This window comes from Pelophylax lessonae (assembly GCF_965119305.1).
Source record: "Pelophylax lessonae genome assembly, chromosome: 4".
NCBI classification, from domain to species: domain Eukaryota; kingdom Metazoa; phylum Chordata; class Amphibia; order Anura; family Ranidae; genus Pelophylax; species Pelophylax lessonae.
Window position 1 is genome coordinate 536,177,473 of NC_138771.1, and position 13,587 is coordinate 536,191,059.

General features: G+C 42.4%; 1 protein-coding gene across 1 annotated transcript in view; it reads right to left on the reverse strand.

Moving 5' to 3' along the window:
- Window positions 1-3,348: 3,348 nt before the first annotated feature.
- ANXA4 (annexin A4) overlaps window positions 3,349-13,587 on the reverse strand; it is a 92,355-nt gene continuing 82,116 nt past the window's right edge. Inside the window, exons 11-12 of the mRNA XM_082255582.1 lie at window positions 8,625-8,747; window positions 3,349-3,479 (exon numbers count right to left, since the gene is read on the reverse strand). Coding sequence (XP_082111708.1) covers window positions 3,420-3,479; window positions 8,625-8,747 — 183 coding nt within the window. The 3' untranslated portion in view covers window positions 3,349-3,419. The remainder of the gene's footprint in view (window positions 3,480-8,624; window positions 8,748-13,587) is intronic.

The following is a 13,587-nucleotide window of genomic DNA, read 5'->3' on the forward strand; positions in this document are numbered from 1 at the left end:
ATATTGACACTTTGAGCCCAATTTAGACATTTTCACTTAGGGGTGTAATCGGTTTTGTTGCCAGTGTTTTAGACATGAATGGCTCTGTGTTGAGTTATGTTGAGGGGTACAGCAAATTTACACTGTTCTACAAGCTGCACACTCACTACTTTACATTGCAGCAAAGTGTAATTTCTTCAGTGTTGTCACATGAAAAGATAATAAAATATTTAAAGAATGTGAGAGGTGTACTCACTTTTGTGAGATACTATATATATATATATATATATATATATATATATATATATATAATCTATCTAAAGCTGCCATGTCTGACCTGTGTTTTTGAGAATGTTAGATCCTTGGTTTTCCTGCTGGCTTTGGCTTCAGTACTTTGCGAGTCACTGACCTGGAGCTGGCACAGATAATAAATTTGGACACATTTTCGCACATTCATTTTAAGGATGCTAGCTGCTTTAATTCAAAAGTATTGAGGCAAGACACAACCAGGTATTTAACATTTTCATGTGAAAGCCAGCAATGGCAGTCCCTGTAAGACCAATAAGTTCCCATTTGCTGGTACCAAAGAATTTGAAGACATCTTTACTAAGCCGGGTCCTTTGTGTCTATTCAGGGAGTGAGTCATGACATTTTAAATCCTATGCAAATGAGATTCTCCTCCCACGTGGTTACTAGTTGGCTGAAGTAAAGCCAAATACACCATGATGGAATTAGGAAGAGATTAACAAATTAAAAGTAAATCTGTGCTGTTCCAAAACTTGGTAACCTAATTTTATATACTGGGATGGTAAGCACCATCTGAAACATACAGAGGACATTTAGTATCCTCAAAATGCCTCCACTGCCTGTCAGGAAAGGGCTCACCTGCTGGTGACACTGTAGCTCCCAGATCCATAGGCTGCAGTTCCAATGTCCACCAGCGGGTGTCTCAGCAGCCAGAAGCTGACATCTCATGCAATCAGTCATCACCTGGTGCTGGTTGCAGGAAGTGTATTTAAACCCTGTGCATGCTCTTCCTCACTGCCTTGGTGTTGTCTACATGTGCTCCTGACCTGCAATCCTGTGTCCCTGCATCCTGATCCTGGACTCTGATCCTGACCCTGAAGCCCGATTCCTTCCTACTTGCTTACTCAGTCTCCTGTTACCCTCTCCCTGTTCTGTCTTGTTCCCAGCTCCCTCTGCTTGATCTCCCATGTATGACCTCGGCTCTGTTACGATTACCATTCGTTTATCCTGTTTTCTGTATATATTTGGTTTGAGCAGTTCGTTGTATGCACTATTGTTTGGTTATCTGGTTTGATTTACGCAGTTGTAGTTTTCTGACAGGTGCATTTACATTTGTGTTATTCACTTATTTTTAAATAAATTAAATTCTATTAAAAACTTTACTTGTGCCTGATATTCTTCTTGGCAGTCCACACATTTCTGGTCACACCTGTTGCTGATGCTGCCCTTCGGGATCACCTAAAACTTTGCAGACATCTTCCGTAACTGCATTGCACACCACATGTCATAATGCAATGCAGGTGTTTGTAGGCATTTAATGTTTACATGGTACACCTTCCTCTTTTTTCCCCCCATCGGGTAGTTTCCATGTGCAGTACAAGATACCAAAGCTTGATTATTTATGGCACTCCAAATTCAAATGCCTCAATGGAAAGCTTTTCATGCGACTTTCACAAAAATGATAAAGCTGCCTGTACACAGTAGAGGTTAGATTCCTAAGGTGGTGTTTTTTGGCTGGATTGGGGGGGGGGGGGGATCAGTTTCTATAGGATGGCAGTGCATGGATTGGCACTCCTTGGTTGCTGTGGCTTGCTCTGGGACAGGCTGCATTTGGCCCCTGTCTCTTCCAATAAATTATAATGGAACACTTGTGCAACTGGAGTGCCTCTTTTTTAATGACAAACTGGGCAAAAACATGGTGAGGCTGTCAGCTCAAGTAAGCACATCTGATTGTTCTCTTAGAAACCACTTGGTTGGCAACCACCCTATTGACATAAAGATAATGGTCAACAAATAATTCAATCGTTCAGTGGAAAAGATTAAATTGCTGATGTAGCCCAAAGCTTACTCTTTCAACATGAGTTTTGCTTAAATCCAGTTTTTGAAGATTTTCCCAACAACTAAGCTTGTAAGATAACGTGGACTGCCTTCTTCTCTACTTTAAAATATTAATAATGCACTATTTTGTCCTAAACAGTTTTGGATCAATGGTATTTCTGTAGTTTTTTTTATGCTTGTAAACTGTTTTATATTGATTTCAAATGTTATTTTAACAAACGTTTAAACCTCAACTCCATGTTTTCCGTCACTTTTTATTGCACCAGTTTGGTTAAAATGAATGCCTACTACTAGAACAATAGAACGGTCTTGGCCACTATAGCAGCTTTTTCTGCATACAGTAAGCTGTGCTGTCTTCCTGTGTGAGTCCTAGACACTTCCCTTCTGCATTCAAAAGAAAGAATTGGTCCCCATGGCATCTCAACCATATAGTAACACCCTTATTCATGAAGTTCAGGTTTAATACAAACCCAGGGGGATTCCCAATGCACTATGGGTTATCTAAAAGAATGCAAAATAAATAAATACAAAAATAAAAAGACTAAAATTTTTGAGGAAAACATTCATATAATCTGGGATGAGTGAATCAGTTCCTGCAAATGACTCACTGAATAAAGCCATCTTAAGTGTGCTCCTTTTATGCTCTATTAGTGACCGATGCCTGGTGAGTTACCACCTTGCATCAGGTTCTCTAGTGTAACATGGCCCTAAACTGGCTTCTTTGCAGCAAATCTCAGCAAAGAGTATATACAGCATATTTGCACATTATGGCAGACTTGTCTCGCACAGTGCCTTCCTCCAGTAATGCTACATCCATGTTCACCTTAATTATGCCATCAACCTCTTTTCCAAGCTTTTTTTGGTTGATAGCAGAAAAGACAAAATGCTCACATTTTTTATTAAACAGACTTCAAGTACTGCTTTAGGCAGAAAAAAGAAGGACATCTGACAGATGATATGTGTCCCCTCACTTGCTGTCATGTCACCAAGATAGGAAGTAAGGGAAAATCTCCCCAATGGGGACCCAAGCAAAAATAAATGCTGATTGATGTGCTCACAATCCCCCTGCACTACCTAAAATGTGAAGTTGTTTTTTTTGGCTGGAGTTGCATTTTAATTGCTATAGAATAAACGGTAAATCCAGAGGACAATGGAGAACTCAGAGCACAAGATTCAGAAAGATATTTTAAACAAAGCAAAAAACGTTCCTCTGCTGTTATTCAAATTCAATTTATTATTGACAGTAAAAGTAAAAACCATACACATGAAAGTCATCATAAAAAGATTTATTTTACTGCTAGTAGGACTTCTACATATATAAAGAATTTTCCTGGACACATGTATGGGTATTTGACTCAGTCCTCTCCTCCGCAGAGCTTCAGAAGCACCTTCCTGTAGTCTCCAGAACAGTCTCCCTGGAATGCAAAATGTCAGGGAAATAGGTTTACATGATGTCAACTGTCAATTGTCTTTCCTAATTGATAGGCATATACAGTATCTCACAAAAGTGAGTACAGTCCTCACATTTTTGTAAGTATTTTATTTCATCTTTTCATGTGACAACACTGAAGAAATTACACTTTTGTACAATGTAAAGTAGTGAGTGTATAGCTTGTATAATAGTGTAAATTTGCGGTCCCCTCAAAATAACTCAACACACAGCTATTAAAGCGGTAGTATCCCGCTTTTTTCACTTTTACCTACAGGTAAGCCTATAATAAGGCTTACCTGTAGGTACAAATAATATCTCCTAAACCGGCACGGTTTAGGAGATATTTACAGTGCATGCAGCCGCTCGCGCGAGCGGCGCATGCGCTCTGAAGGTCCCGGGGGACCTTCAATTAACTTGCCGGGAGCTTGCCGGAAAAATCACTCCCGCGCGCATGCGCGGGAGTGACGTCATCGCTGCTCCGGCCAATCAACGCGCCGGAGCCGTCTCTTCCGGCCAATCAGCGCGCCGGAGCCGCCGAACCCGGAAGAGACGACGAGGGATCATGGCAGCGCCCGCATCGATGTCCGGGGGTCCGTGTCGGGGCTTCGTTTTAAGGTAAGTTACACATAATGGGCTAGTATGCGATGCATACTAGCTCATTATGCCTTTGTCTTGCAGGTTTTTTTTTTTTTTTTTTTATAGGGTTTACAACCGCTTTAATGTCTAAATCGCTGGCAACTAAAGTGAGTACACCCCTAAGTGGAAATGTCAAAATTGGTTTCAAAGTGTCAATATTGTGTGGCCACCATTTTTTTTCCAGCACTGCCTTAACCCTCTTTGGCATGGAGTTCACCAGAGCTTCACAGGTTGCCAATGGAGTCCTCTTTCACCCCTCCATGACAACATCACGGAGCTGGTGGATGTTCGAGACCTTGCACTCCTCCACCTTCCATTTGAGGATGCCCCACAAATGCTCAATAGGGTTTAGGTCTGGTGACATGCTTGGCCAGTCTATCACCTTTAACCTCAGCTTCTTTAGCAAGGCAGTGGTCTCGGAGGTGTGTTTGGGGTCGGTATTATGTTGGAATGCAGCCCTGCGGCCCAGTCTCCGAAGGGGGGGGGGGTAATCATGCTCTTCTTCAGTATGTCACATTACATGTTGCCATTTATGGTTCCCTCAATGAACTGTAGCTCCCCAGTGCCAGCAGCACTCATGCAGCCCCAGACCATGACACTCCCGCCACCATGCTGTACTGTAGGCAAGACACATTTGTCTTTGTAATGCTTACCTGGTTGCCCCACACACGCTTGACACCACACGCCTCAGACCACAGGACATGGTTCCAGTAATCCATCTCCTTAGTCTGCTTGTCTTCAGCAAACTGTTTGCAGGTTTTCTTGTGCATCATCTTTAGAAGAGGCTTCCTTCTGGGACGACAGCCATGCAGATCGATTTGATGCAGTGTGGGGCGTATGGTCTGAGCACTGACAGGCTGACCCCCACCCCTTCAACCTCTGCAGTAATGCTGACAGCACTCAAAAGTCTATTTCCCAAAGACAACCTTTAGATATGACACTGAGCACGTGCACTCAACTTCTTTGGTGGACCATGGCGCGGCATGTTCTGAGAGGAACCTGTCCTGTTAAACCACTGTATGGTCTTGGCCACTGTACTGCAGCTCAGTTTCATGGTCTTCGCAATCTTCTTATAGCCTAGGCCTTTATGTAGGGCAACAATTTTTTTTTCAGATCCTCAGAGAGTTCTTTGCCATGAGGTGCCATGTTGAACTTCCAGTGACCAGTAAGAGAGTGAGAGCTATAACACCAAATTTAACACACCTGCTCCCCATTCACACCTGAGACCTTGTAACACTAACTAGTCACATGACACCGGGGAGGGAAAATGGCTAATTGGCCCACGTTTGGACATTTTCTTTTAGGGGTGTACTCACTTTTGTTGCCAGCAGTTTAGACATTAATGGCTGTGTTGAGCAATTTTGAGAGGACAGCAAATTTACACTGTTATACAAGCTGTACTTTACATTGTAGCAAAGTGTCATTTCTTCAGTGTTGCCACATGAAAAGATATAATAAAATACTTACAAAAATGTGAGGGGTGTACTCACTTTAGTGAGATACTGTACTTATAATAATATTTTCAACAACTGCCAAAATCTTTCTAGGTTTAGAAAAGAACCTACAGCATATTTCCCTAAGTATGTGCAGGTAAAGGATAATGGGCTCCATTCACAAAGTGGTATTGTTCCACCTAAAAATGTGGCAAAATACTGCTCAGCGTTTTCCAAAAGGTTTTTTTGCAGTCACAAAAAAAAAGCTACTAAAATACCGCATGAGGTATTTTATTAAGTCTTGTGGTATTTTAGTAGTGAGAACAGGCACTAGTCATCAGATTTATTAACATTAATAGGCGCTAAGGAGCGAAAGGGCCACCTGCGTCCTTAACCACTAAACATAGGGGTCAATTCACAAAGCTTTACAGCATGTGGCGAAGGTATCATGTTACTCATTTGCATAAATTACTGCATGCTAAAGGCCAATTCATAAACGGACCAGAGCATTAAAACGCTTGCGATATTTATCACCAGGGTTTTGCTTGCAGTCTCGCATGCAGTATTTGTCAAAAAACAGCCTGGGGGTTGGGGGACCCCCAGGCTGTTTTTTGACAAATAGCTGGTTTCTAAGTAGCAGGCAAGGGAAGCCTGCTGCCGCGTCCATAACCACTGAGGACTTATCAGCTGTCTTCCCCGCTCGCAGCTGATTGTAATCTCTCCCCCCGGCAAAGCACCTTGTCCCCATGTTGATGGGAACAAGGGCCTCTTCCCCACAACCGTGGCCAGTGGTTGTCCGCGACCACAAGGCTCATCGGAATCGGGAAGCCCCCTCTAAAAAGCCCCCAGCCCCCCCTATGTGAATGAGTATCAAGTACATCGTACCCCTACCCATTCACAAAAAAAGTGTCACAAAGAAAAAAAAAAAAAAAGTTTTTGTCCCCTGATGTAAATTCATCGCAATCACGAGTCCCATGCACCAGCAGAACCCGGAAAAAAATAAAAATAACAGCTTTCCTCCCGAGGACGGCTAGCCACAGCTTCCCTCCCGAGGCTGAATGCCTCCTTCACCATTTGACAGTTCTTCTACAGTTAAAGCGGAGTTCCAGCCTTTTCACTCACCTGTCCAACGATCCAGCGATGCGGCCGCCCGAAGCCTCGATCCTCTTCCCTCTGGTCTCGGCGGCGCCGGCATCACTGCTGTGGGCACCCGGCTGTGACAATTTGCGGCTTCACAGCCGGGTACCCACTGCGCATGCGCGAGTTGCGCTATGCGCCGTGATTGGCCGGCAATCTTCTGGGACCTCTGACATGTCCCAGAAGATTGCAGGGAGGGAGGGGGAGAGGAGAACTTCCGTTCAGGGCGCCGAGGCGCTCCGAGCGGAAGTGGGAGCGGGTACCTGTCAAAACTAGGTACCCGCTCACCCCCCCAAAAAATGACATGCCAAATGTGGCATGTCAGGGGGTTAGAATACCTAAAGCGGAAGTTCCACTTTAAGGGGCTGGGCCACCTGGTGAAGTCACCTGGTGGCCCCGCTTCTTGTCACTCCGTGGACCGGTACATGTTGGGTGCCTGACATCATGAGGGGGTGAAGGGCCTGGTATGGACTGGAAGGGGGGGGGGGCGATGTTTTTTTCCATACTTTGTCGCTTTTTTATTTTTTTTATTTTTACAATCAGCTGTCAGCTGATGAGTCATCAGTTGCGAAGAACGTGGCAACCAGCTTCCTGGCCCGCTGCTTAGCAACCAGCATTGTCAAAAACAGCCTGGGGGTCCCAATCAAATTATGGTCCGCTCCTTAACCAGCTCAATGTGATAAGTTACTGCATTCAATAATGTGGTAATTACTGCTAAATTGAACAAATACCAGTATTTAACAGTAAATTCTTAGGGAATTGAACTTTCACAACTGATTTACCGCATTTTATTCGCCGTTATTGAACTCTTAGTGAATGGACCCCATAGTTGTTAAGGTGCAGGCGGCTTCCAAGTCCCTAACAACCGATGAGTCGTCAGCTGTCAGTGGGAGGGGGGGGCTACAACATTGTATTTCCTGAATCTTTATTGCCAGGAATATTTTTTAGATTCAGCGGTCAGCAGGGAAACCTGCTGACAGCTGATGACTCATCAGTTGTTAAGGATGCAGAGGCCACCCGCTCCTCAACCATAATGTTTACTGGTTATCAATTAGTACACATCCCACAAATACCGCATGTTTGGACCACTACTTAAATTTCACATGTATTTCATTTATTTCCTTCTGTGAATGGATTTTAATGCCTGTTCATGCGGTATTTACTGAGCATTTTCACCTTTTTTCGGTAAATACTGCACAAGCGGTCTAGTAAATTGACAGTTTCAGGATCGCATGCGATATTTAGCCAAAATGTGTCCCGACACCTAAATCTCTCATGGGAGTTAGTTCTGTGAATGGAGCCCATTGTGTTAATGTTATGACCTGGCCATATACAGGGAAATATGATCACCTGGAAATGAACAATTACAGCCTTTTTTTTGGACACCAAAGATGTTATTAGTTGAAGGCAGGTGCGCCAAGTGTAGCCTTAGGATAAATGTCAAACCTGAAATCCTGTGGTTGGCAAGAAGTCCACGCCTTACTTATCCAGCAGGCATGGAAGCAACACATACACATGAATGTGTGTTTTGCACCTTCCTGCTGTTTTCTTCACAGCAATCCTTCCACTGAGTCTTAGCCACCTTTTAGTAAAAAAAATGCATCAAGGCATTTGTGCCTTTCATTTCAATAAAAGCTTCAATCTTTGCAAGCTGCTCATCGGACTGCCATCGAAAATGAACACATTATTTTGTGTTAAAGGTTCTAACATAGTTTCTATTTTTATGTAGACACGGACATCCATGCTTGACAAATGCAGTATGTGTTTCATGCCGAGTAGTGATGTAAAGTACTTAAACACCTTTACATAACGACCACTGCAGCAAAAATCACTTTGTAAAGTGCTCCTTTAAAAACAGTGCAGTCTGGGTTTAAATCCTATCAACGCTCTTTTGTGTGGCTCCCACTGTGCATTGCTCTCACCTTGATAAAGGAATGTAGAGATTTGCCATACGTCTTCTTGAACTCTGAACGGATTTCCAACATGTCAACTTCACAGCGAGAAACCATCACTCTGATAAGTGTGTTGTCGTCTGTGCCCAAGCCCTGTGACAGAAGAATTTATTCACTGTTACTACAACAGAAACAGATCAAGTACCCCACTGGAGTACATGATGAATGCAGATGATTGTTGGGTAAAATTGGGGAGCATTCACGAGATGATAGACCCACTTTATAATAAATTTGTCCATCAAAAGAACATAGAATTAATTTGTTATTAAGCAATAAAAACACACTATTTTATCCCCTATACAATTGTGAATTTGGTCTATTTTACTCCAATATTATTAAAATTAAAAACTACTTGAACAGTGTATTTTACATAATAGCAAATATTATATTATCCACTATTGGCATTAGAAAAAATACAATAGACAAGGTGAATAAAGTAGTTGGCAACTACTAATTTTATAGTTAATGTGTTCCTAATCCAAAAATTGGTTTGTTTAACGCAGGGATCCTCAAACTACGGCCCTCCAGCTGTTGCGGAACTACACATCCCATGAGGCATTGTAAAACTCTGATAGTCACAGACATGACTAGGCATGATGGGAATTGTAGTTCCTGAACAACTGGAGGGCCATAGTTTGAAGACCCCACCACTGGTAGGTATTACTGTCTTTGCGATTTAGCCTATTTGTCCTGGTGACCACTGTTACCAGGACTGAAATCAAAGAGGTTATATAAAGCAAACATTTTTTTTACTGTATTTTCCGGCGCATGAGATGACTTTTCTTGTTCAAAATTTTTTATTAAGAATAAAGGGTGTACAATCCAGTGTGGCATTGAGCACAGCATAAGGTAGTAGGTACCAAAGACAAGGAATCAACAACAATGAAGTGTTCAACTGTGGTATGAAAACAAAGAGTGGAACAAAATTGTTAATAGGAACATCGTTTAACAGGGATGTAGAGTAACAAGTGGGAGGAAGAACGCAAGTCATAGGGGAGATTAATTTGCGCTGTCGTCCCCCACTAGTGACATGAAACAACAATAAAAACAAAGCCCCTTGGCACCCCAACGGGGGACAATGCCAAAGAGCATGAGGAGTCTGGGAGACCATGATACGAGATGACTTTTTAACCTTAAAAACATCCCCCAAAATAAGAGGGGGGTGGTCGTCTTATACGCGGAGTATAAAAATCTCCAAGGTAAGTAGGTATAAACTCTCAAAGCACTGGGATGTGCAGGAATACTGTACTAGTATGTACCCTATTACCCTATGTACCGGTATGTACCCTATTAATCTCCAAGGTAAATCCTGTAAATAGGTGTAATCTCTCAAATATCTCCAAGGTAAGTTAGTAGGTGTAATCTCTCAAAGCGCTGGCTGGATGTGCGGGAATACTGTACCGGCATGAAACCGTAGCTTCGGCTACATACAGTATACCGCGCTGAGCCAATAACGGTGAGCGATATATTTTTTTATTGAATACAAAGCCTGCTCAGATTGGCTGAGTCAGAGAGAGTAACATCAGCCCGCCTCTCTGACTCAGCCAATCCGAGCAGGCTTTGTATTCAATAATAGAATACATCGCTCACCGTGATTGGCTCAGCGCGGTATACTGTATGTAGCCAAAGCTACGGTACATACTGGTACAGTATTCCCGCGCATCCAGCCAGCTCTTTGAGATATTACACCTACTTACCTCGGAAGGGGGGGTAGTCTTATACGGCGAGTATAGCCCAAAACCTATGCTTTAACTTGAAAATTAGGGGGGGGGGGGTCATCTTATACGCCCAGTGGTCTTATACGCCGGCAAATATGGTACCTTAAAAAGTAGACAGAAGGTGAAGCTATAGCTCCCCAATGGGACATAGATGGCAAATAAGGACATAGATGGGGCTATAACTTTTTTTTCCTATAGCTCTGCTTTAATGCATTAAGGTACAAAAACTTTCAAAAGCTGCTCCTCCCAGGCCCCCTCAAACACTTATCTGAGCCTGATCTTGATCCAGCCCAGTGCCTGTCCGCAGCAGTTCTTCCCGCTCTCTCTTCTCACAGGAGACTTGGTAGTCAAATCCTCTGAGAAGGGAGCCTACACGAATGCCCCCATAGGAAGCAGCTTGCTATGTGGGGCACTCTGAGAAGAGGGGGAAGAGGGGGGCAAAGAACATCAGCAGGGGACTCCAGAAGAGGTGTTTCAGGGCCACTATGTACAAAACCATTAAACAGAGCAGGAAAAGTATGAAATGTTTATCAAAAAAAAAAAAAGGCTTTACAAAAACACTTTAACTACTTGCCGACTGCCGCACGACTATTTACTGCGGCGGTCAGCCCCGTACAGGCAAGTGACGTAGTACTACGTCGCTAGCCTGAGAGCCTCTAGGGGGTGAGCGTGCGCCGCCGGAGGCGCGCTCCCGCCCCCGCTTGTTCCCTAAAAGTCCGCGCGTGTGACCGGCGGACATGATGTCCGCCGGTCACTCGCAATCTCCCCGTGGAGAGGGAGAAAGGCTCTCTGATCTAACTGCAGAGATCATACGATCCTGCTATGTCTAAAGGGGGAATTGCTTGGTGCCTCAGGCCAAGAAATGGGGGTGGGACTTTTACGGGCAAGTGAGTTTACACACAATTTATAAAAAATAGTCAAAATTTATTTATATACAATGTTTGGATACAATTATTTTACATATATCCAGTGCATAGGTGTTTGGGTTATAGACCCAAAATGTGTTTAGAAGAAAGTAAAGTTTTGGAGAGTATCCGTGACATAGGTGAAAAAGGTGACTTTTGTTTTTGGACGTTGTTCTCTGTTTTTTCCAGGCTTGTTGCTTGGAAAAAATATGTTCACAGAGATCCAACAGTAGGTCCAAAGCGTGTTTATCCAACGCGTTTCGGCTACTGGGTAGCCTTTTTCAAGGATTTTTGTGGTTATCACCAATTCTGTGGAGATAGTGATAAGTATTATTTTTGTCTTTTTTTATATATATACTTTTTTTATTATTTAGTATTTTTCGGTATATACATACTTTCTCTGTCTATTCCTGTGAGCCTCCTTGTGTCTGGACGGATTCGCAACAGGAACCACTATGGTGCAGCCTGAGGAATATATATGTATACATTATGTATTAGGTGAGTTTCTAGGTTTGTATAGGTTTTGAGGTAAGTATCTGACAACTTACTGTATGGTTGTCTTCCAATTTCTTAAGGTTATTGGGTGCAGAGAGTAGTATCCTATTCTTTTGCTGAATAGATCTGAGGATACATGTATATAATATTAATGGTTGTGCTGGGTATAGGGGTAGGTTTTTTGTGGTTTCTGAGGTGAGGTACTTACAGTAGATGTAACCTGTTCACCTTAATACTGATTTTTTGGAGGTTTTTTCTTTTTTCCCTTTAGGGTAAGGTACTGAAAAATATTCCCAGATCCTTTGTTAAGATAGATATATATATATATATATATATATATATATATATATATATATATATATATATATATATATATATATATATATATATATATATATATACACGTATATGCATATGTATATATACACAGGTATAGGTGTTGAGCATATAGACTTACTCTTATATATGGTATATAGTAGTCAAGGGGTGAAAAAACCTTTGTCCTCCCGCACAATCATTAATAGTCACAGGTATTCAGTCTTAATAGACTTTCTGTTGTGAAATAAGATACATAAAGTCCAGTGAGCTAGTAAGTGTTTAGTTTATTCTTGAGTGACTTGTGGTATTTACAGTGGATGGTACACCATCCTTTGAAAAACTTACTGTTTGGGTGGTTTGTTCCTCGTGCTGCCGTTCTGTCTCTCCAGTCCCTTCAGTGTGAAGGAGTAGTGGAGACACGCTGGTTCCCTGGCCTTATAAAGCCTGTCGCGCAGGCGCCGTAGGTCCCGCACATACTAGGCTTGTTACGCAATAGGCGCGATCCCCGGTTACTGCGCATGCGCCCGAAGGTGCGCGCGCATCCGGTGGTCCGTCTTCGCGTATTGGCCGCCGACACGGAGGGGAGGAACCAAGATCTCCGGGAGGGGGATCTTGTTGAGGGAGATGGTTTGTCCCAAGGTTCCATCTTAACCCCTGGCTGTCCAGGGGCTTACCGTGCCGGGTGCGATATTGAACAGGCAGGCGAGAGGCTCAAGTGGTGACAGAGTACAATTATATAGTCAAAAAAGAATCATCAATAATCATGTTTATACAATGAATAACAAATAGTATAATAAAACGATCTTCAGTTTTAACAGCAGTTTCTATCTTATCTAATCTAATCTATCTAATCTTATCTATAGGAAATATAGATAGGAATATTGAACTCTTACTCTCCCGAAAGGTGCAAAAAATACAACAAACCCCCCCCCCCCCCTTTCCCCATTCTCTCCCCAGAATACACCCCAAGTCTGATCGCCCCCCATATAAAACCAGAGAATCAATACTTTTGAAACTGCTGTTAAAACTGAAAACTGAAGATCGTTTTATTATACTATTTATTATTCATTGTATAAACATGATTATTGATGATATAAAAAAAAGACAAAAATAATACTTATCACTATCTCCACAGAATTGGTGATAACCACAAAAATCCTTGAAAAAGGCTACCCAGTAGCCAAAACACGTTGGTTAAAACACGCTTTGGACCTACTGTTGGATCTCTGTGAACATATTTTTCCAAGCAACAAGCCTGGAAAAAACAGAGAACAACGTCCAAAAACAAAAGTCACCTTTTTCACCTATGTCACGGATACTCTCCAAAACTTTACTTTCTTCTAAACACATTTTGGGTCTATAACCCAAACACCTATGCACTGGATATATGTAAAATAATTGTATCCAAACATTGTATATAAATAAATTTTGACTATTTTTTATAAATTGTGTGTAAACTCACTTGCCCGTAAAAGTCCCACCCCCATTTCTTGGCCT